Here is a 24,252-nt window from a genome sequence, read left to right as displayed (position 1 = left end):
GGCATTTACCATTCCCTCTTTCGGTAGCAGAAGATGCTGGCCAACACTCCAAGCAGCACCACCACAGCCACGGGGATGAGAATTGCAATGATTAATCCTACAGCTGGGGGATAAAAAAAAAGAAAAGACAGTAAATATATATCCAATGTTACCAGCAAATTTTATGCCTTTTCTAACATTCCCACCAATTAAAGGCCATCCCATTACACTCACCTAGTGCAGTGGACTGCAAACAGTGACCTACACCATTACCCTTCCCCTTTGCTGGATGGGCAAAGTTCATCCATAAACAGATTCAGTGATAACTACAGGAATCAGCAGATATTTCTCTCTGACTGCTTAATTGCAGAAGGTTTCATGTGCAGCTCAAGACTTATTGCTACTGTGATTCTATTCTCACTAAGCTCTGGAATTGCACTTTCACGCTACCTGAGCTGGCCAAGTTTCTGGTAATGACTCTTCTAGGCCAACAACTCATTGCACAAACATCATTGTCTTTTATATGTTTTACAATGCTTCCAACCCCTGCGTTTTAGCTCCAATACATCCCCAGTTCCTTCTTCCATTGATATTAAGTGCCTCAAGTTTGATTTTTCATGTATTTTAGTTGCACCCCAGTGTTTAGTACTTCACAGGAAATACTTTTTTCTCTCATTCCCCAAAGTCAATATCTTTTTTTTTTTTGTAGTTGTCTGTGTTTGCTTCTGTCAGGGGATCAATAAAACTGAATTCAAAGTAGAGAGGCATCTGTTTACAATTCTGAAACTGATAAATATTTCCACAATGTCTTTCTTCCCACCATGTGTTAGCAGATATTCATTATGGGAACCCTGACAAAAACAACTGGCTGTTTGAGAAAACTAAGCTCAGACTCCACTATATTTAGTAGTAGGTTAGAAGTTATTTTTCTGCATACATTACCATGAACTACAAAGTAGCTGTAATAGGAAAGGATCTTTCCCTCACTCTGAAATGTACCAGTTTTTGTATTTATAAATAACCAGCTAAATAAAGGAAAAAATTAGACTGTAGGCCCAAACTACCTACAGGATGAGAAAAAAGCCCACAAACCAACAAAATAAGCTCAGCTTTATACATATTGTACAGCCCCTGTGCTAAAGACAGGGAACAGGGAAAATCAACTTACAGTCCTCCTTTGTCACCACATAGAGGCTGTTTGGAGGGCTCAACCCACCAGCTGTGTAGGCTTGTAGTTCCAGCTGGTAACTTGTTTTGCCTTGAAGATCAAGTATTTTCATAGACTTCTTTGTTAAGTCAGTGATATTGTTAACTTTAAGTTCTGGATTCCCTGTTTGTTTGGAAGCAGTAAGAAAAGCATAACTTTGTAAGAAAGGATTCAAAAAGACAACCTCAGCTTTTGCAAAACTTTCATGAAGTGAGCATATGAAACCTGAAGAACAGTCCATGAAAGGAAAACTGAAATAAAGAACCCTAGCAATGCTGCTTGCTTACACAGCACCGAACAGCACAGGAGTGTGGTGCTGCTGCTGCAGATTGACTTCATTTCCTTACCCCCCTGCTCATCCTCTTATGAATGTGCGTCAGCCTTCACTCCTGACAGGACAGGCACTGGAAGAATATACCCTATTAAATATAGCCATGTAACCTCCCTGCCTCATCTGCCCAGGCTATCTGAGCAGGCGAAAGCATGACACATTGCCACTTAGTCACTGCATTACTTTATGGCCCCAGTGAGACAACATTTTCTCCAACTTTTGCTTTATATTAAAAAACAACTGCGCTCTAACCACACAAGGAGCTGATTATTTTAAATGCCTTTGTCACATATCAGGGGCCAATTATAACAGTGAGTAATGCAACTGAATTATTATTAAAGACTCTTTTTTATTAAAGTGAAATTAAACTATTAAAAAACAAAAAAGAAATATGTAAGTAAGGAAGTTGCAATCTATACAATTAATTTACCTGATTCTGAAAGTCTGGGCTTTAAAGCATCTTTTTCACCTTTTGCAAAGGAAAGAAGATATCCTTTTAAAAAGCCTCGGCATTCTTCAACAGGAATGTCTTCCCATTTTACCAATATAGAATCTGAAGAAGTTTCTTCAACAATAAAATTTGGTGCAGTTTTTGGAGCTGTAGGGAGAATTATGAAGGAAGAAACTAGTAAGAAATTACCTTATCATTAAATGCCGAAACCATGTAGGTATTTCATCACTTTTGTTTTGGGACTAGCATTTTCCAACCTTTTCCTCAGGACTCCTCACTGTAAAGTATATGTGAAAGATTTAGCAGGAGATACTACAAAAATACAGCTATGTTGGACTTATTAATTACTGCAGTATTATCTGCTAAGGGGTGCTAAAAGAAAAATTTCTCTTTGGTCAGCCTTCTTACAGACCCGTACGTGTAAATACCCTTCTTCCTGCAACAAACCCCAAAAGATTGTATAAACATTCAGAGGATACAAATTAGCTTTTAAAGGCTTTAACTCTGTGACTTCATAGCTTGTCTTAAAACTAAACAAACTCTACATTCTTACCATGGAATTCTATCTCAGCTTAAAAGAACTACTCTTAGCAGTTTTTACAAGTCCTTTTTCCAATACCTGAAGCCTACTGAAAGTGCTAGAGCAGATAATGCTTAAGGTCATGTGCACAAGGACTAAGTCTGACATTTGGCTTTGATCCAGCAGGGCTGAATTCATGTTTAAGAATGCATCCATTTTTCTCCTGATGATTATCTGTCCAAAGGCAAATCTGAAGTTTTAGGATAAATCTATGCTCTTGTGCATTTCTCAGTTCCTCATAAGTTTCTTCTGCACATTCAATGCATTTTTAGTCCCTCAGAGTCTTTGTATCTTGAAAGCTTCTGTCTGATCTGTTCATGACACATATGAAAAACTCTTCTGGGAAACTTCAGAATTCTGTTCAGATAAACTGTTCAGATATTCAAATGGCTGAAAATTGAGTTTCTGGTAAAATTGCCTTAACCTCACCTTCAACCTTAGCGATGAAATAAACAACATCATTTCCAAGGACTCAGATTATGTCAGCAGCTCAGTTTTCCAAGCAAACTATTTTAGCAGAAAACACATTGAACTTCAAAGTGAAATGGGTGCTGTAGTTACAATACAATACAATACAGCTGTGGTGTTAAAGAGTAAAGTCATGTTCAGACACCTGGGAACAGAAAGCATTCAGACACTAATGCATATTCAGGCCAGCAAAGCTCAGCACTGGGTCAAACCCCAGTTACCCAGACAGGGCTGGTGTGGGACAGAATACAAGTGCAATTCTCAAGGTGGTTTGTGCTCTACAATCTAGTTGAGATTTAAGAAGTGCTTTCAAACAGAAATATCATGGATACTTTTTTATTTGCTGAGCTGTACCAAATGTGCTTGGAAGTTTACTTTGATTTGATGAATCAAAAAAGTTGCCTTCTGTCCTGTAGAAGGGACCACAGCCATGTGGTTCAAGTTACAGCTGTAAATTGCCGTGACACTCTGTGCCACCACACAAGCTGGAGAATACAGGGTTATTGCATACGCTTGGAACTGGAAGTGGCTGGAGAAAGGTATCACAGTTATAGACTGAGAACAAACAGAAGTCAGTAGTACTGCATTGGGATTCTGGTCTCAGTCTTCTTCTGCCAACACTGAACTAAAAATAGACACAGACTAAGTTCACTTTGCAGAGATCCTGAGTGATAAAAGTGCACTTACGCAGCTCTTTCATATACCCAGTTATGTTTTTCAACAACTGATATCCAGTGGATTTGCAGCCATACAGTGAAAAGTTGTATCGCACGCCAGGTTTGAACAGAGCTGCAAGAGAAAATTGCTGTAACAACATTTCACTTCTGAAGAATGACACTTTTAGATTTCACGTGATGCAGACATATAAATATGTATTAAAAAATTTCAAAGTATAATCGTATAAATACCATCCCTACTTCTAATTCCTACAAAAGCTGTGCCATCAGATGTGGTTTAGAAGCAGTAACCAAATCTAGCTTCCAGAGAAAGTTTAGTACTAAACAAAAAGGATTCAAAACAAGCTACTCAAATTGCATAAATTGCCCTTTACATGGGGAAAACACAAACCGAAGTTACCAGAAATAATCCCCTTCCTTTCCTCCCACAGCAGCCATGTAGATCCTGCCTCCTCAGAAATACAAATGTATTTTGAAATAACCAGGCTTACTGGAGCAAAAAAGATATGCAGAAAACTCTCAAAAGTTACAGTGAAGCAACTTAGCAATGAACTTCAGTCCTGAACTGACTTTACAAAACATAGATAGTCATCAAATTTATGCTTCTCATGTCTTTGATGGAAACATAGGGGTTTGATCCTATAATGTGTAAATACCACTTTCTAGGATTTTCTCAAGTCAGGGCTGTACACTACTTTCAAGATTTTTTCTAAACAAGATGCCCCTGTGAAACTATACAGAAGTCAAATGGGTTTTGCAAGAGTTCAAGTCCAGCCTGAGAGATTCTCCTAGAAAGACTAAGAGCAGAGGTGGATTTCCCAGCTTGAGCCAGCCCTAGCAGCTAGATAACGCACACAAGAGTCACATTCTGCAAGAACCATCCCAGGGAAGAGCTCAGGAGTAAAGCAGTGCATCATTGGACAGACACAGTATTGTCTGCTTATAAAAGCAATCTCTAGCTAGCACAAACGAAAACAACATGGACACAGCATTGTAATTACAGACAGAAAAACATATTGCCCCCACCCTCCCAGGTCCCACTCCCCCTCAACTTTCCTATGTACACAGCTCCAAGTTGTTTTCGTGAATGGAGACTTTAATACTAAATTCTTCTAAAAAGCAAATATATAGCCTCATAGGCAGCAGAGAAAAAAATCCTAAATCTTTACTGGGTTCTCTCTTTTCTCTTCTGCTGCTACTAGTCCCACCACAGCTGAGTTTCATTTCCCTGATCTGCCCACCAGCATCTAGAGACCTGGAATGTGCCCTGTTCCAGGAAATTTCAATAGCTGACAACAAGCCAACACATGGAGGTCACACTTAAAAGTATCTGCCTGATGTAAAAACAACGGATTAGTCTTCTCCCATCCTGAGCAGCACTGTTTATGCTTAGAATCCAAATAAAACCCCAAACTCTAGATTAAACATTATGCATTAGGCTGAGTTAGGAAATTGTGGGGTACAGCTAGAAGAGGTTATTTCAAAACAGTTAATAAACACAGGATGATAGAAGTTAAGTCAAGATGATACTTGGATTTGGCAAGACTGTGTAAGAAATTAAAATAAACACAGTACCAAGAAGAATTTCATTTATTTACACAAGTACACAGCAATCAATCTGCAACCTATAGCTTTGCGCTGCTCTTACTCCACTTGCTGCTCAGGGTCTCAACCAGAAAGTCACAAGAAATTATTTTTGACTTACCAGATTTTATCACTGCATTTGTTGTATTTGAAGGAAATTTCTGCCAGTCCACAATACATGGTTCAGACCCAGATGAACGACACCATTTTACTGTGTAGCCACAGGTCATGTCTGGGTAAGAATCCCAAGAAATATTAATTCCATTCCCCATTGCCACGGCCTGATCTGTTGTGACATTGTCTGCAACAAAGATGACACAAAAATCCATCAAAGACCAGACACTTATCTATAGCCCAAGATGAAAGAAAGCCTTCCAGACAGAGCACAATGGCTTTATAAACAGCTGTCATTTCTAAGAATGAGAGGTGAGCGTGAACTGTGAAATTCGAAGCAGTGCACTCAGCTGAGCTTTCTGGAGTGCTCAGACTCAGACACAGCCTGCAGCAAATCCCTCAGCCAGCCTTAAGTATGATGACGAGAAATGCAGCAGCTCAGGACTGGCTTAAAAAGCACTTTTTCAAGGTAAGGATTTACAGCAGATGTCAGGTTCAAATATGAATTGACACCAATTTGGCAGGAGCCTCCAGCTATAAATTCCTGCTGTCATTTCATCAAATGGTTTGCTTTGTGTTTCCTTCAAAATGTCTTGCTGTCACTCGCCCAACCACAGACAACCATTTTTCATGAAGAATCAACAGCAATAATCATGTCCCTGGTGAACTTTATGGAGGCTTCAGTCTACCAAGGGTAAATTATACAAGAAAGAAGGAAAAAAAAAATCTCTGCCTTTAGTCTGTTTTCCTTGTTTCTGATTATCAAATGTTTAGCTGCCCTTGAAGTGATTGGATCTGGGAACAGCTTCCGATTCCTGCAGCTGCCCTCCATGGCTGTCCATCAGATGGGACCCCGCAGAGCTAAGGGATGGTTTCCAAAGGCCACCACAAAAGCAGTGGCCCCATGACAGATCTGCAAAAACAATCTCAGGGTTTCAGTTTTCCTTTTTCAGTGTTCTCATTTATGCTCCCCATTGAGTCTATTATTTCATTTTATTAAAGCCATAAACTATGGAAGGCTGAAGGGCAAGGACTGTTTTTAAGAATCAGTGCTATGAAAACTTTACTCTCACAGATGTGCTGTGAATGTCGAAGGACTGTCTATTTCTAAATAATCTTAACATACAGTTAAGTGTACAATCCTTTTGTAGCTTGCTCATGGCAAGAAAAAGACAACTGAATAAAAAAAGCAAACCAACTCCACAATGGTTTTGATACTTTCCCCAGAAAAACTACTATGCATCCAGTGAAACTACATTTCTATGATGCCAGAAAAGACCATATTTCTAATTAGCAGACCTTAATTTTCCTATTTACAGAAAAGAGCTTTTACTGACAGTAAGCACATACTGTCTAAAAAATACTTAAATACACCACACTCCATCTTATTTCCTGAGCTAGATGACTAGAAATTCACCATGGGCAGTACTGCTCATTTTGGTGTATTTATAGTCGCCACCTAGACTAGAAGAACAAATAACTACTAGCACTAGAGCACTACTGTGGTAAGGAAGCCTGGATCAGACAGATTATATGCCCCAACTCTCTACAGAGCACTTTTCAGAGACAGTGACAAATTAATTATGACACAGTATCCTTTGTTTGTGTTTTCAGTTTTCAGAAAACCTCAGCAGATCTCCAGCTTCAGATCCTCTGCTTTCTTATGGACATTAAAAGCACTTACAGACTGCACACAGGAAGCAGCCAGAAAAGATGTCTGGGCAAAAATGTCATCCAGTTCTTTGAATGAATCATCTTCTATGACTCCAGTCAGTGACTCAATTCCTATACCAACTCAGGAGCAAATCTTTAAGAGTACAAGTTGGGTAACACCAAAGGGAACCTCAGACATCTGAGAGAAAGCTATAAATGAATGCAAAGCTCTAGCTGCCATCAGCTACCCCACATCACAAACCTATTACAGAGACTTCTTTGACTTCCAGAGCCTCATTCTTTCTCTGCTGAAGGAGAGCTGTAAAAGCATTTCAAATCAACTGTCCCATACAATTACTTTTCCCTCCAATGGGCAGACTAAGAATATACTACAAGGCATTACCATTGGTGCTATGCCCAATTCTGAGCTCCTCAGAACAAGAGAGACATGGAGCTCCTGGAGTGGGTCCAGGGGAGGGCAACAAAGATGCTTATGGGACTGGAGCATCTCTCTTATGAGGAAAGGCTGAGTCTGAAGAAGAGGTGACTGAGAGGGGACCTCCTCAATGTCTGTCAGTGTCTGCAAGGAGGGGTCAGAGGAGGGACCAGGCTCTGCTCAGTGGTGCTGGGCAATACGACAAGAGGCAATGGGCAGTAAGTGATGCACAGGAAGTTCCACCTGAACATGAGGAAGAACTTCTTTACTGTGCTGTGACCAAGCACTGGAACGGGCTTAGAGAGGCTGTGGAGTCGCCCTAACTGGAGATACCCAAGCATCATCTGGACACAATCCTCCGCTGTGTGCTCTGGGATGACCCTCTTTGAGTGGGGAGGTTGGATCAGAAAACTCACTGTGCACCCTTCCAACCTGACCCATTCTGGGAATCTTTGTTTTGTAGAAGCACAATAAACATTATGTACAATGGTTTTCCTTCACATAGTAACAAACTTGTTTTTTCATCTCACTGTGGATCTCAGCCAAAACACATTTCTTCCTATGAGAGATGGCCATGTCTTATCAGAACCTGAGCTGCCACACAAGCAACTGTGACACCTGTTCTCCACATGGGCAAGGAGAAGCAGAACCATGAATGCTCCTGGCAAACAACCAGAGAGGGGCCTTGCTGTGTAAATCTGTCCTCCCTGCAGAGCATCAGCCAGATCTGGAGCTAAAGGTTTGTGCTTTGTGAGATTACACTTTCTGGCGTGAAGGGAAGTGTGGACTCTCAATAACCACTTCACAGTATTATCTACTCTCCAAGCTCAGTCTCAGGAGCAGAAAATCATTATCTGGCTCAGCTACTTTCCTTGACAAAACCCTCAGCAAGAGTGGCAGTGTTTTAATTGGGAAGCTAAAGCCCTACATCCTTTTCAAATACTAGCTCCCTAGCACAAGGATGCCAACACTTTACCAACCAGTCCAATTAATATTCTCCTGCAGAGCTCACAGGCATTGAACTGACAATTCTCGCCTTAAAAAGCCACACAACACCTCCAAAACTTCTGAATCTCTTTAGCATGTAACACTTCTCAGTGTCTCAACAATAACACACAGAAACAAACTGAGCTCCCTAAATATCAGGGGTCCAGACCAACGCTTTTGAAGCCTCATTCTTCTTGTTCCTGAGAGGTGTCCAGAAATGTGCAAACAGCTGCAAAGACTTCAAGCAATCATGTTTATTTTATGTAAAGAGCACAATTAATTGGTGAGACACCACACTAAAAGCAAAGCAGCATTTTTTTCCCTGCCCAGCAGATTTGTGTGGGGAAATTAACACAAACAAACAAAGCATTATTTTTCAATAAACTTACTCTCCCCAGTATTCCCCAAGCTCTGAAGGTGTTTAACTCTCAACTGGGAGCACTCACCACTTGGAAGTTCCACGCTTGTTATCCTTGAGGGGGGAGATGAGCCTGCATGGTTTTTGGCTACAACACTAATTATACAATCACTTTTTCCAAGTTTTATCTCGGTACTGTTTGAGGGTTCAGTGACTACTTTATGCTCCAGTAGTGTCTCTAGCAGGAAGCAGGACACTTCATGAGACACTATTTTTCCATTGGCTTCAGAAAGGGATAAGGGCTATGAACAGACAAAGAGTGCATTAAAATCAAAATGCAATATACAGAAGAAGATATAGGATAATACAAATTTACTGTTCCTGATCTAGTCTGATGACTGTACAAGGCAAAAAAGTCACTCAAGTGTGACTTTGAGAATTGACATGTAAGTTTCTAAGTTTTTGATTTCCAACTGAGATGTATAAAAATTTAATTCTTCATATGAAATGCTTCTCAATGCAATGTTTAAATTATAAAACTTTAATAACATTCCCATTTGGGGAAAAATACTGTCTCAATGTATGGTTCTATAGAAGTTTAGAAAAGCAGCCTGGTTTATTGACTATAAACTTCATTAATTTATAAAAGTGTAAGTAAATAGCTTTTTGTACAATTACATTACATATTCTTTTAAATCCCCTATCTACCTTCCAGAAGACTTTTAGGCTTTCTCCAGAAGGACTTCTCTCTCGCCAGATATCTGGTCCTCTTGAAGGAGCTAAATAAAAAAATAAGAGTGGTAGTTTTTTTCTCCAGTTGCATAGTAGACAATTTACCATCTATTAAAAAGTTAGGTTTTTTTAGATGACTAATTTTAAAACATATGTCTTCACAAATTCAACATTTTGTCATCAAGAGATAGATGAACTTACGGGCTTCTGATGTTGTCTGGTCCACTCCCCTGCTCCAGTCACTCCACCTCCAGAAGTGGTCAGCAGCTGAGCAGCGCACCCTGAACTGGTAATTGGTGTTTGGGTACAACTCATTCAGCTGAGCTGTGTAACTTGAGGATTTCCCACCAGGCATGGAGACATTTTGCTGTTAAAAATTAACAGAAATAGACATGATACATGCATTTTTCCCCCCTTGATTATGCTGCTAGTCAACATCTAACAAGGTGGGTTTTTTTTTCCCCCAAGAATACTGACAGCATCAAAGCTACAGTCAAGCCCTATGAAGAAAATAGTGAAAAATAAAAATATTTCCTATGCAGTCACCCTAGCCAATGAAAAAAACTTCAGAGATGCACCAAAATAAAGTCCTGTATAGAAAGAAATTGAAGCATGACAGTAGGCAGCACCTTTGAGATGATATAAAGTGTGAAAAGGAGATGCAACACTGAAGAGCCTTCAACAGGTTGAGCTCTGCACAAAGCAGCAGGTGGTTGTTTCCTGTCTATCCCATTCAGTCCCCCTCTCTCCCATATGCAGCAAAGCTGCTCACATGGGGCAGGCCAGGATTTCACCTCTGGTATTCAGAACCTGCACTTCCACTGAGCACAAGGACATCAGACTGTGGGGACAGTCCTACCAGACATGCACAGTAGTATACTAAAGACAGTCTGTTTGAGCAAGATATTTACCATGCAGTCTGCTTCCTTCATTTTTCCTTCAAAAGATGGTACCCAGTTCTTATCCAGGTGATCTCAGTTCACAGCTCCTTTGACAGGACTAGTCTCTCTTATTATTCTTAAAGTGGCAAGATTCTACATAGCATTTCTGTTTCACAATTACTTAAAGAAACCCTAAGCCTGGGAATATTTTTTTACTGAATCTAATTATAACACATGTGCATCACAGCTGCCAAAAACTGGGCTCCAAGTGACTTTAAGATGCAACCAATTGTGCATTTCTAAAGCCAAATGACAACTTGAAAAATACTAGAAAAGCCAACAATCTCTCATATGGATGGAAATGCTTCTGAAAACATCCTCAAAATGCCATGTAAAACTCCATAACAATTTCACAGCTACTTTTGTGACAGAGAACTCCTGGAGTTTTTTGTTAAGCAACCAGCGACCATATAACAAAGCAATAAAAGCTTCTGCCAAGCTGTTTGCTGCATACAAAATATCTGCGGCTGCAGGCTTTGATACAGGTACAGGGAATCAAACTGCTGCGGAAGCGTAAGTCCTGACCCTCTCCCACTACCCTAGATGATTGATCCAGCAGCAGGGCTCACAAACGAGTGCATGCCCCAGGTTTAGAGCTGCGTACTCCAAAAATATCTGAGTTCCTTTTGTAGTACTTAATCTCTGGTATTACTTGACACATGTAATTACAGAGAAAATAAGAAAGCTTAAGGCTTCCATACTCATTAAGTGCTTTGAAAGTATTTTAAAAATACTCTTACAGAGCATGCACCCTATTATTTTGGAGGCATGTACATAATGATTATCTTCAGTCTTAGCTGCATCATTTCTGTGGCTCGATTTACATTATTCAAGGCTGTGCTCAACAGCTGTGCCCAGCTGGCAACTAAATGCAAAGGGTAATAGAATACTGCTAAAAATCAAACAAGCATTTCAAAAAGAAGCCTCTGAGGTTAATGTGCTCAAATTAAAAATTCAAGCTCTGTGCACCAAGATCTAAGAATTCACTATGTGCCTACTTGAAATGTACGCACAAAGAAACTGGGGATAAATCTCAGGCCAACTGAAATGCAGTTCTCATTAGGCTTCCTCAGTGTCACCCCATGCTAAGCCAGGCAATACAGAAGAGGATATATTCACACTACCTACACCCAGTATCTGATGCTGGTGTCTAAATTAGTATCCTAAGCTCCTCTGACAGTCTGCAGAGTAAATATGCAGCTCCAGTCCATGATGCAGAGCACCAGGCAGCAGCTGGAAGCGTGAATGGCTGAAAATCTGAACCCCACCCGGAAATATCACCTTCTGTCCTGCTGCAGAGGATGTATCACTGGAGTTTACCTACTGATACATCCCATGGGAGAATCCTTCCCTATCCTGTCTCTACATCACTGAGATATGAAAGGTTTAGCAGCTGCCCATTACGGCCACATGCATGTCAACTGCTGACAGCAAACAAATGAACTGTTCTCTGAGGGGAAAAAATAAAGGGAGAAATTCAGCTGCAGACTGCAAGATCTGAAACAGCCACTGTGGAAGTCTGCAGGGCAGCAATGCATCCTGAACTAGAGTGTGTTAATACAGCTTGCACCAGGAAGGACAAAGCACAAAGACTGTTTCCTAAGAGGTCAGCACAAAGCACTATGCACCCCTTTCAAGTACCAAATAACATGGTGTGTAATTTGACTTTTCTCTAGTGTTCAAAATAAAAAAACACCAGCCAACCAACCTACCAACCAACAAACCAAAATCACCCAAAATAGGCAACAACAGAAATGAGCAGGAAGTTTTTTGATTTTAGTAAATGAACTTCTACTCATTACTACATTGATGATTTAATAAGATCATCAGAATGAAGCTCTTAGTGAGAAAAGAATTTGAAATGTGATTAGTTCAGTGAAAAAGATAATTTTTTGGATGCTGATCTTTTAAAAGCAACACTTACCAGTTTTTTCTCAGAGTGACCACTGGTAGTTTCAATTTGACACAGAAGCCTGATCCCAGCAAAGCTGCCATTTATAAACCAACGCAGTTGGATGCCTGTAGAGTTGTTTCCAATAACAGTTAACTTTTCTGGGGGTTTTGGATGAACTTAAAAAGGAAAGAAAAAGCCTTCAGTTATAAGGAAAAAACCCACTTATTTTAGTTCAGAAAAATCTTAATTTAGAAGATCAGAGAGAATAGAAGGATAAGTGTTTCAATCAGCAACTGGGAAAACTGGTGCTGGGAAGGCACCTGCAAGCAGTCCCATTCTTGACTCTCTTCTCAGCTATCAAACATGGAAACAGATTTACTTAAGACTGGCTATACTGGAACATGTAATAAAGAGTTGAGACACAGAAAAACATTTTCCCTCTTACTGATTTTATCAAAAAAGTGAAACATCAGCTATTTCAGATGACCACAGTGGTGGATGAAATTTACTCAACTTGTTCAACTTCTGTGAACTTTTCAAGTCAGGACTTAAAATCTGCAGACTAGGATAGAGGAGGATTCCTAAATGACTCCACCCCAAAACTCCCTTCACAGAATTTTTCAAAAATATTCAGCACTAATATTCACTGCTATTAGAGAAAAAAATATCTACTGTTGGAATTGGTCCAGTTACCCTTAAGGAAATATGTAGTCTGCTTCAGGAATTAAGTGGACAGTGTGGGAAAGAAAGAAAAGGAAACAAATAGGAAATAGCAGCATATCACTTGAGTGTGAAACAGCCCAGTTTATAATCAACAGAAACAAATTATGTTTCTCTCAACTCTGCCAATTTACTCTGACAATTCTAATCTCAGGCTAGTTGAACTGGGATTTGGACCAAAAAAAATGCACTATCCTCATGCTTAAATTCAGTTTTTTGGAGAACAGCAGAATACTGCAACCAATAGGAATCCCTGAAGCCTCAGCTGTCGTTGTGGAGGAGAAAAGGTTGGCAATGCTAGAAAGGTGGTCATCTCCCTTTCCTTTTTTAAACTGAAGATCTAAAGAGAAAAGTTACTCCTTTCTCCAAACCATGACAGCAGATTACCACGGCTATTACCAACAGCATGCAATAGTCCTGATATTACCTTCTGTCTTTTCAAGCTATTTCTTTTATGCTCCAAATCCTGCTGCTGTTAAACTGTGTGATATTTTGTCCTATAAGCAAACACTGAAATACAGGGTCATTTACAGTTCACCCCAATTTTAATTCTTTTTCCCTTTTTAAGTCATTAGTCTTACCTCTTTGAGTTATATCAACCAAAAGAGATGACTGTGCTTGCCCAATAGGATTGGAGACATCTAATATGAAATCATAGGTTTTTTGATCAGGCAGTACTGGAAAGCCACAGACACGGTCTCTGTTCATTTCATTGACTTCGCATGAAACATTTTTACTAGATATTCTACAAAGTAAAGAGAGGAGGGAAAAGCTTAATCTTTGAGTAAGTTAATTCCTAGCAACAGTCAGAAATCTAGACCGAAAACATGGTACAGAACAATGGGTTCAGTTCACATGGCTTACAGAATGATTTGATTGCAGAGGCATATCTAACACCACAAAGCAGGTTAAAGTGGCATCAGTCATGACTTGCCCTGTTCTCATGTGAAACTCTCCTCTTCCACTAGCATAACATTTCCACTCTCTCACTTCTCAAAAGCCTGGAAAACAGGTAGGTCCTGTAAAACCACCTCACAAGTCACAACTCAGATTCTGATTTAAAGTATCTTTGTTCAGATCAGCATACACTTACATTTAAAGAATTTTCTTAATTGCTTTCTGAACTAGTGAGATGCTACACACATTGTCTTTCTAAAAGCCCTGTCAAATCTGAACTAAGGTTTGTTACCTGGAATACATGCACTAGTCCCAGTTGTCTTTTAACCAAGAGTAGGACAGGCAGTCTGATAACAGACAAGAACAGTGGTGCATCTTTAGGGATAAAATCTAAATTGTGTATCTGGATGCATGTACATATATTTGCTTTAATTACAATCTGTGTAAGCCTCTCGTTCAAGCAGCACAAGTTTAACTAACTTGTTCCCTTGGGCATTTTTATCGTGTTCTAGCTGAGCTCTGATCTCCCTCCACGCCACACTCTCTGTTTCAATAGTTCAGTGTGGGCTGAGAACAAGGATGGGAGTATTTATCCTGAAATGCATGACATTAATCTCACAGCTTTGGGCTGAGCAAAACAAGATTGGACAACATCCTTCCTTATAAGATGAATATAGGCAGTGACTGAAGCTCCTTTCTTCTGAATACCTGCTCTGTTTTGTCCATCTCTTTGCACCCTACCCAGTGGCTTTTTTAGCACTGGCACTCTAGATGACATCTCTGACTGTAACTCAAACCTCATTGCCTCCAGCATGCTTCTAAAGCAACCATGAGACTCCATTTCTCATCATTTTGTGTGACTCAGGCCTCTCCTGGCTTCTTTCCCTCACTGCTCCTTTGGAATGACACAGGAGCCTCCTCACCATGGGAATTTTGTTAGCTCCTCACTAACTTCTAATCACAACCACCAGGAGGTGATTTGCACTTTGCATGTGCTATTCCAAACAACATTTCTTCTTTTGCAAGGCTTTACATGGTGTAAGACAATGTAGTAGGACACAACATGACTGCTTTCTGTGGGTGAAACCAGTATTTGTCCCTTTCAATGTTTTATGGGTAACATTTACTCTGCTTGCTCTAATTCTTAATGCTGAGAGGAGAATGGATGGAGGCCAACTGCTATTTTCCCTAGTGGCATTTGGGAAAGGCCCTACGACCTGCCTTACGATTGTTTCTCAGCGAACTTCTGTCATCCTGCTTAGCAGAAGTTCCGTAAATGTCTGACATAATCTGACCCAGGTTTCATATTAAAAAAAATTTAAAATTAGTGATTGACTCCTCCTATCTCCCTTTTTCATATTGGCCTTGTCCACATGTTGGCAGCAACCTGAGACACTAAGGCCTTTATCTAATTGTGAGTTCATAATGGTATAAACCTTTGCGAAAAGTCATCCTTAATTCCCATTGGAATTTTGCAGGGCTACATAAGGGTTTTCCAAGTTTAGTTTAGGTACAGCTCCCAGAAACTCTTGTTAAGTATTTTAGGCTCCAAGCAATCACATTTAAATAGGTATAATGCAGTAAGTCCCAGGCAGCAATGGAGGTATTCCAGTTGTACCCTTTTACTCCTTTTAGTGCTGATTAATTTTACCTTTCAAACAAACTGTACTTTGTTTTTCGTTCTCCATATAGTCCACTGGGCCTGCCTGGTTTCCAGGTGCATTTTATTATCAGAAAGTTGGATGTTTCACAGCTGAGGTTTTGGGGAATATCAGGAGCATCTGTAGCATGAAAGGAAACCAAATCAGTTAGCTGATGTTTTGCCATCCTAGTGTGACATTTGGGTCACTGGCTTCCTGAAAGCATGGCTCTTTTGTTTTGCTGGGCCTAGATTGCGTGCTTCAAAAATACATGGCAATAGTTACACCCCAATCACAGAAGTAATATGCTTTAAAGAAAATTACAATAAAGTAGATGGATAATTATTATCAGCCCCATCTGACTAACACTTGACTCGAGAATTCTAAGTGGGTGGGTAATCTGGAAAATCACATGCAAACATGTTCACAAGCTCCAGGCTCTGACCTGGAAGTGTTTCACTGAAACTCTGCCAAGAGTTTTCTTAAAGTCTGAGCATCAGTTCAGCTGCTGAGCAACGCAGGAATGCTGTCAGCTGTGCGTCACATTTTCTAACATGCCAGCCCCACCACTGCTTTGAATTCTCCAGACAAGTCGTGTCAAGGAAATGGTCCCTTTAGCATGAATTCCACATGGAATTTGAAAATTAAAGCAAGCCTTGAATGGCTCATCCTCTTCACCATACCTTATCATTCCAGACTTGGTGTCTCCACCAAGAGCTGGCCTTTCCACAGTGAAATCAAACACGTACAATCCCCAGTTCAACTTCAAAACCAAGGGCCAAGAGGAAAAAAAGCCACAATAGTATTTTTTTCCTAGCACAACCCTAAGAGTCTCAAACTTATTTTGATTTTTCTAAGGTTAGTAAACATGATACATACATCCAACAAAAACGACAGATCCATCCATCCCATTTTCGAGTCTGCACACTACATTTGTCCCGCTGCTATTAGAAGCACTGGCATTTAGCACTCTGATGGCATGGCTTCGACTGCTCAGTTGCATCATTGTGTAGGATTTTGATCCGTAAGTCATATTTGTTATGCGCTGATCTTCTTCATGGACACAACAAAATGTCACATCTGAACCTACTGCCACCACAGTGTCCAGAGGAAACACTCCACTCCCACCGGGCTCAGTATCTTTTCCTAGCAGAGAAGGAATAAAACAAACAAAAAAACCCCCAAGAAACCTTGCATGAACAATTTGCTATAAACATGATGTGATCAGCTAAAATGTGACTGAGGAGCACTCCAATGCACACAAATAAATGTTTGCTAGGTTTCAGTAACTAGTGATAGTATTTTTTCTCTAATCAAAACAGTCTCAAAGGCAGTAGCTCATCACTGCCTAATGCCCTTCCTCTGACTTTGGCTTATTTCTTATAAAGAAATAAAAGTCCGCATGGTAGCAAGGGAACAAACATACCAGGGATCACTTCTGCTGGGCTCCAGTCACTCCAATCCTTGGGGCCAACAAACTGTGTTGCATTAATGTAACAGCGAATCTTCACATAGTGTGAAGTACACTCCAAAGGCATATCTGATGTCCAGTTCCAAGAAAGAATGATGTCTTCATGAGTCAGTTTTGAGTAGTAAGTAACCTGCAAAGTTTTTGCATCAAGAAAGCAACCAAGACAGAGCTTATGAACACCTGCTAAAAATGACATATCATCTCCCAAGTGTCAACAGAATGGTAAATTAGGTGAAGTAAATCATAAAATCCTCATAAATTATTGGAATGTTCTACCTAACTTTTAGTTGTGCTGTTAATTTACCTGGACAAAAGCCTAAGTTGCTAAATAGCCCACTAGCTAGGTAGTCTGTCAGCCAGAAATACCAGAGGGCAGATATTTGGAGGAGAGCCAGAAGATTTCCATGCATGTAAAGAGGTATACACTGCATCCTGGGCTTCTCCCAGGCAGGGAAATGTTCCAACTTCTCCAAAATAAAACTCTTCTAATATTAGTCCCAGGCTGCACATTTCATCTTTTCTCCAATACTAAAATGTATAGTACAGAGCTACAAACTGGCCTGGAAAAACTCCGGTTACAAAAGAAGAAAAAAGCAAGCTGAGAATTCAAAGATGACCAAGACAGGAGACACTGTTGGAGATATAGAGACAATGGTGTAAAGTATCTGCCAAATTCATAAGTAAGTTTGAATTATAAAATCCTTGTACCAGGAAAAAAACAAACTGCTGTGACTAAGTATCAACAGTACAGTAGCCAGTGTTTCCATAGCTTTGAAATTTAACAAGAAGTTACCTACCAGAAGCATGACTACACTCAGGTCCTGCAAAGCTCTACTATCTTCATCATTCTCAGTTTTTTTCAAGTGACATCTCAGAACATTACCAAGGGCAGAAATTGTACATATATTTTTCATAAAGGAAGAAAGGGACTTACTTGTGTAACTTCTTCCATTGCTTCTTTTCGAAGTATCTGAATCTGCCAAAGGGCATCCAGTCCATATGGGAAGACCAATCCATTATCACTCCACTTCAGATTTAATGTGGAAGTTGGAAAGTCAGGCGTTAAACTAAGAATGTGTGGAGTGGCAGGAACAAAGGCTTGAAAAAGAGGCAGGGGGAAGAAGCCATGTTCAGGTCATTTGTCAGGAACACCAGCCCTACAGGTGTTTTAACAGCCACATCTTTCTGCTCTGAACTGGCTAGTAGCCATACAAACACGTAACTCAACCTCTGTAATTAGAACAAGGCTCTGTGGCTACTTGAGCATGAGAGTTCTCAGGAAAGCACAGGTGCTGGTGAATCATCAGGTAGCATTTTCTTTTAATACCTCAGCTTGCAGATGGGCAAGTAACTGATTGTGAATATGACTCTTCACAATGCATAGTAGGGAACACATCCCATCTTTCGCAACCTCCCTTCAATGCCACAGTGATAAAGGAAACATGGTGGCAGTCTTTGAAGTGCGCATGAGAACACTTCTAGGGACGATGGTGGAAAAACATCCCCAGAAGAAGAAGTATGTTTTGGAGACCAGTAGGGAAGTGAGGACTTGCAACAAAAGGGAGAGTGGCAAGGAAGGAGACCACATGATGGAAGAAGCTCACATGAGGTTCTGAAGAAGATCATGGGGAAAGTGATTTTAAGCTACAAGAAGTACTAAGGGCATGAGATCACAGAGGGGACAGGACAGGGAGATTAAACAGAAGCACCTCTTCTGTAAATGTGTGGTGGTAAGCAAGAGGTTGAGAAACAGGGAAGAACCTTGGTAATACAAGGGTTATGGCATTCATTGGGCCTGGTGCAAGCAAAAACATTTTAAAAATATGTGTGATACATCCCACTTCCCGATCAAGAATCTGAGAGCTTGCAAAGTGTTCAGCACAATCAAACTGCCCATGATAACCTGTGATGAACCCGAGCGACTCATCGTGTTGACCAAATATTTTTGAGTTGCATTTTGTTGAAGTTCATAAACTGCTCTTGACTGTAAACAGAACCATGGATAAGAAGTGTTACTGACACTAGAATTTGACTACACTGAAGGAGTAAGCAAGCAAACCAAAGGCAAAAACTAGAGCAAGGATGCAGATTGTGTCACTGCCATCTTCTGTTTACAACTTCCTTCTTTTCCCGGAAGGAAGTGGGAAAAAGTGTAATTTACTTATACGTGTAGATTAGGAATTCGTTTCCAAATGCTTCCTAATTTATAAGTAGGACAAAAAAGGGCAAAGAGTGAGGGATGTAACGTATTTTGTTTTCCTCCTCACATTCTGCCCTTGGTTTTTTTGCTATGAACTAGGGGTAAGCGGAGTATTCTTTCTCTTGAAAGGTTAGAGAAAACAATGATATATGGTAGCCTCATATGGACTCAGCATATCAACATGCTACATACAGGAGTGCTGCCAAAGAAACCTGCAAGCATATACACATCTGAAGAGTTGTTAAACATAGTATAAAGGCCTTAGGTACACATATGACCTGATACTTACAGATGTCTTTCTGGTGAATTACAAATTCTTTGGTGGCAAAAGCAGTTCCAGGGCTTTTGATTGTCACTGTGATGGAGCTCTCTGGGACTGGAATCTCAACCCTTCTCTCCTTAGTTTTAAAACACACTTGAGGGGTAAGGTCGCTGAAAAGACAGAGAGGATTAAGCAGTTATTTCAGCTGATAGGAAGCTAAGGCAAGTTAAGTCTTATTCTTGCACACTAATAAAACACAAATTATCTGTAATAAACAGACAGCTCCATATCAAGTTTGTGAAGAAATGAGCCTTACACGGGCTTTAATCTCAGATTAATGGCATTCCCTCACCTTTCAAGTCACTTTTTATCATACTGATAGGTTGTGCACTGGCTGTGTAATGCAACCACCTAGTTGTTAAGAGAACTCTTCACTTTGCTTTTTAACCAAAATCATAGAATCATAGAATCGTTAAGGTAGGAAAAAATCTTTAAGGTCATCAAATGCAACTGTTAACCTAACACAAGCACCATGTTCACCATTCAACCATGTCCTTAAGTACCATATCCACATGTTTTCTGAACACTTCCAGGGATGGTGACTCCACCACTTCCCTGGGCACTCTGTTCCAATGCTTTACAACCCTTTTTGTGCAAAAAATGTTCTTAATATTTTAATATTTTCTTAATATTAAACTTGAGGCCAACAAAAGACATGTTTCTGAAACCCAGTCACCATGAATCAATATTTCAAAATAAGAAAAATAAAAAACCCCAAACCAAACCTAATAGTATCGCCCCCTTCTTTGTGTTTCCTGACTCACTCTCCCTCCATGTCTTCTCAAAGCAAGGGCATATGGGTTGAAAGGGCAGGTTTACCATCTGTGTCCACATCTTCGAACAAATCTTTTAGCTCCCTTCTGCTGCTCAGCTCACAAGGAAAGAGCAGACAGCAGGGCAGAGGATTCCTAAGATACCAGGTGAAAATGCAGTCTGTGCTTAATGTTTGTGCAGTGCTCAGCACAACATGATCTGGCTTTTGTCTTGGAATTGTAGATATATACAGGAAACAATAATGGATGGGTCAAGTCCTTTTGCTCATTATCACGGATACGCAACTAGAAAGGCAGAAAGTTTGGAAAAATCCAGACCTTTCTCTTGGGGGAATGACGGCAGGAAGGAAAGCAGAGAGAACAATGCCAGACTTCCTGCTGAGGGACTGTTACTCACTTAGAAACTGGAACAGGACCCTGGAGCTCCCATCGGCTGGAGTCAAGAGCTTGGGTTGAACTCTTAAGATTCACACAAGACTCTGGGCTAGCAAAGGCCAGCTGAGACTTGAGTGCTCAGAAAGGCTATTCCTCCTCAGTACTGATTTATTATTAGAGGATGTTTGGGAAACTGAAAAACTCAACCTCATTCCTTCAGGAATGTCTGCACCAAGCTCATCTCAGACTCTCTGCTTCAGGGACCCCAGCCTGTCCTGCTTTGCTAAAGAGAGACAGCAGCAGCTACATGATTGTTCTTGTTCAGAGGGCAATACCTCATGAACTCTGCACTTCTGAACTCTTGCCACAGGGTCATATATACGGTGTTTTTTTAAAATAGAAATGATAGCTGGCAATGCAGCAGGAATAATGAGACACAGAAAATCAAGCATGTAGGTGGACTAAGTGCAGCCAAGCCCTGGGACCCCAAGGAAAAGTCTGGGCTGCCTGCAGAATTTACAGGAAAAAAAGACAGTACAAATATCTGGATTGGGGGCAGGATTAAGATACAGAATGGATTTGAACTCATCCCTAGCCCATGATAAGTATTTGGCAGACCCACAGCACAGGGAATTGAACATGTAGTTCTCATTAGTGAAAAACGCACAGAAGATTTAAGTTTTTTTAACTTTTCTCAAAATTCTCAACTTGCATTCACTTCAGAAAAGCTGTTTTAATTGTGAAATACTTTTTACATTTTCTCTAATACAGTGTTCTTCAGATAGCTTAAAATTTACAAAGGTTGTGAGGCAGTCGCTGAAAGATTTTTCATGTTTTTCCACATGAAATCCACATGAATCTCAACACTTGGGTCATATATTCTACTGCCTTGGATCACAACATCAGGATTCACTGCTTCCAACTCTAATTTCCTTTTGGACTGAACCTCTTTTGAAGATATCCCTCATGAAAACTCTGAGCAAGGGATAGGCAGACACACAGAGAAGTCTGAGTAAATAAGAGCATCTTCCAGTCCTTTGAACAGAGCAAGCAGATTTTGGCAGGCAAATTGTTAGCATGGAACAATTTTGCCAGAAACGCTGCCATTGCCTCAGTTAACAAGGCCTAGGGAGAGCACCACCCGAGGAAAACTGATGGGGAGATGCTGGGAAACAACAGCATCACAATTTCCATGGGCAGTGACTGAGGAAAAACTGTAATTTCATCATTTGGTATTTTTCAACCAGGTATGTGGGGGGGACTTACTTGGTAGCATAGCAAAAGTCAGTTTGTCCACGTCTTCCTCTAGAAGAGACATCCCATGTACAGAGCATTTTGTGTAAATTGTGCGTTACACATTTCAAATTCTGGGGGTCCCCTAGAGAGCCTGAAATCATATAAGAAAAGAAATTGTCAAAATACAGTCAAAAATTATAGGTCAAAAATGAGCAACTGTAAAACAACTGCTATTTTTCACATCTATAACCATTCTTCTTACATTTGTATTGCATGCATGTCTAGCCAGTACTTTAAAACTGTTGAATGATTGTGTGCCTGGTTAGACAGCCACAGACTCACTCATTTCTAGAGGGACCAGAGATCTGGATTTATACCCATGTGTATAACAGAGGCAGCTGCCTCTTTCCACAATACCTATTCCTTGCCTAGCCTAATAAGCAGGCTTTGGGCCAATGGCAAAACCACAAGCTTTGATTTTAACCTAACGAGTTTTTTGCTCTCCTCCATGTCATACATGGAGGGCGATTAATGACAGAAGGGCAGTTAATGATAACGTGTGAAATGGTTGAAGAGAGCCAACAAAAGGCTTCAATGCAGACATTTACACCAATGCACATGCAGACTATCAGTGGCACTATGGATAATTTAACACCCAGTTTTTCACTGGTTTAGAAGATGCTGCTGGGTGCTGGAAAGCAGAAGACCAGGCCTGGCACTGCCTCCATTCCTAGGATGGTGTGGGGCCACAGAGGAGACAGGTTTTGAACATACATATAGTAGGAAAGCAACGCAATTACAAGGTACAGAAGTTACAGAGAAAAAGTAGTTAGTGAATTACATGGCAATAAACTTACCTATCTCTTGGCTATATACTAAGCTTCTTAAGCACAAAATAGCTAGTGCTAAAAGGCAGCGGAGGCTTGAGTTCTCCCACATTCTTCTACTGTTTGTTTTAAGAATAGCAGCTTTAAGCGGGAGTAAACGTCATCTTCCAACAAGCTGGTCAGTTCTAAAATTAAATACAGATATAAAAAAAAAAAAACAACAAAGTTTTAAGTTCTAGACCTGGTATGCCACAAATGCCACTTTTTGTTCCATATACTTTTCTTCTTCAGTAACGTTCCCAGGCATAGCAACTCCTTCTTCTTCATCTGGCAAACAAACCTCTTCTCTGTCCCAACAACTCCTCGATTCATGCATTTTCAGTAAGATATTTCTTCAAGAATCATAGACATATAAAACTCTATAGTCCATAGGTATTCTGCAGGACTATCTAATATCAGAACAGAACAGGCACGGCAGAATATTCCCCTAGAATAAGTCTCTTCATCTTAGATGAAATGTCATATCCACAAAAGATACTGTATATCGTGAATGGAAATGTCCCCTACTTCATTTACACACTTAAGACCAAACACACCATCTGTTTTCTTCTTTCCTCTGTTCAATTTTCATATTGCTGCTATTCAAAGCTATGGAACGCCCAAGACATTGCAGAACCAGACCTGATCACCCAGGATCACTGGTTCAATACAGTGCTAACTAATAACCCCTGGAGGAAAAATAATGGGGAAAAAAAAGTGAGCCATTTCTCTATCAAAAGATACTTGTCGCTGCAACTACTGACCTTGGAGTAAAAACTTATCTGGATGTTTAGTGTGTCCATTGAAGATTAACAGGTTTCTTGTTTTATAAAGGGAAGCTCAGCTGTTCGGCAGGACCCAGGCAACACATTCAGTTCCACCCATACATCAACTACCTTCAGATTTTGTTCTCAAAAAGGAAAAACTGAAGGAAAACCTATCCAAAAGCTCAGTCAATTCCTGGTGCATGGTTTCCCTGCTTCAATCTATGAAGACTTGAGCACCCTTCCAGACACCATAACCAGACACCAGGTAGCAAGAGGACTCCTCTCAGCAACCAACAGCAGGAGCTGGGCCATTTTCATGTGAGAATATGACCAAGCCTACAGCTTTGTTCCCATTTTGTCCAGGCTCAGATTTTGAAACGCTCCTGACCTTGACTCAGAAATATCTTCCAAAGCCAGATGAACATCACTGGCAGAACAACAAACTTTGTCTAAAAGCCTCTGTAATTGTAAAAGAAACCCCTTTTCACTGAAGTCTCCTGCGCCACAAGGAGTGTGCTCCCTCATCCCTGCAATACAACTATGTATTTTTATTAGTTTGGGTTTTTGTTTATTTTTGTAAGGAATCCTCCCTT

At 40.3% G+C, this 24,252-nt stretch overlaps 1 protein-coding gene across 2 annotated transcripts in view; it reads right to left on the bottom strand.

Annotated features, from left to right (window-relative positions):
• Positions 1–24,252, bottom strand: part of LIFR (LIF receptor subunit alpha) — a 51,547-nt gene that overhangs the window by 8,456 nt on the left and 18,839 nt on the right. For both annotated transcript variants that reach the window (XM_048290631.1, XM_048290630.1), the window contains exons 2-18: positions 22,884–23,038; positions 22,057–22,177; positions 19,610–19,752; positions 18,055–18,218; positions 17,076–17,250; positions 16,529–16,795; positions 15,661–15,790; positions 13,694–13,857; positions 12,423–12,568; positions 9,759–9,924; positions 9,534–9,604; positions 8,914–9,127; positions 5,399–5,578; positions 3,704–3,805; positions 1,948–2,115; positions 1,148–1,309; positions 10–103 (exon numbers count right to left, since the gene is read on the bottom strand). In XM_048290631.1, coding sequence (XP_048146588.1) covers positions 10–103; positions 1,148–1,309; positions 1,948–2,115; positions 3,704–3,805; positions 5,399–5,578; positions 8,914–9,127; positions 9,534–9,604; positions 9,759–9,924; positions 12,423–12,568; positions 13,694–13,857; positions 15,661–15,790; positions 16,529–16,795; positions 17,076–17,250; positions 18,055–18,218; positions 19,610–19,752; positions 22,057–22,177; positions 22,884–22,965 — 2,549 coding nt within the window. In that variant the 5' untranslated portion in view covers positions 22,966–23,038. The remainder of the gene's footprint in view (positions 1–9; positions 104–1,147; positions 1,310–1,947; positions 2,116–3,703; positions 3,806–5,398; positions 5,579–8,913; positions 9,128–9,533; positions 9,605–9,758; positions 9,925–12,422; positions 12,569–13,693; positions 13,858–15,660; positions 15,791–16,528; positions 16,796–17,075; positions 17,251–18,054; positions 18,219–19,609; positions 19,753–22,056; positions 22,178–22,883; positions 23,039–24,252) is intronic.

Source organism: Corvus hawaiiensis, chromosome Z, assembly GCF_020740725.1.
Source record: "Corvus hawaiiensis isolate bCorHaw1 chromosome Z, bCorHaw1.pri.cur, whole genome shotgun sequence".
In the NCBI taxonomy this organism is placed as follows: Eukaryota; Metazoa; Chordata; class Aves; order Passeriformes; family Corvidae; genus Corvus; species Corvus hawaiiensis.
The sequence above is the reverse complement of the archived record's forward strand: the minus strand, read 5'-3'. Positions and strand labels throughout refer to the sequence as shown.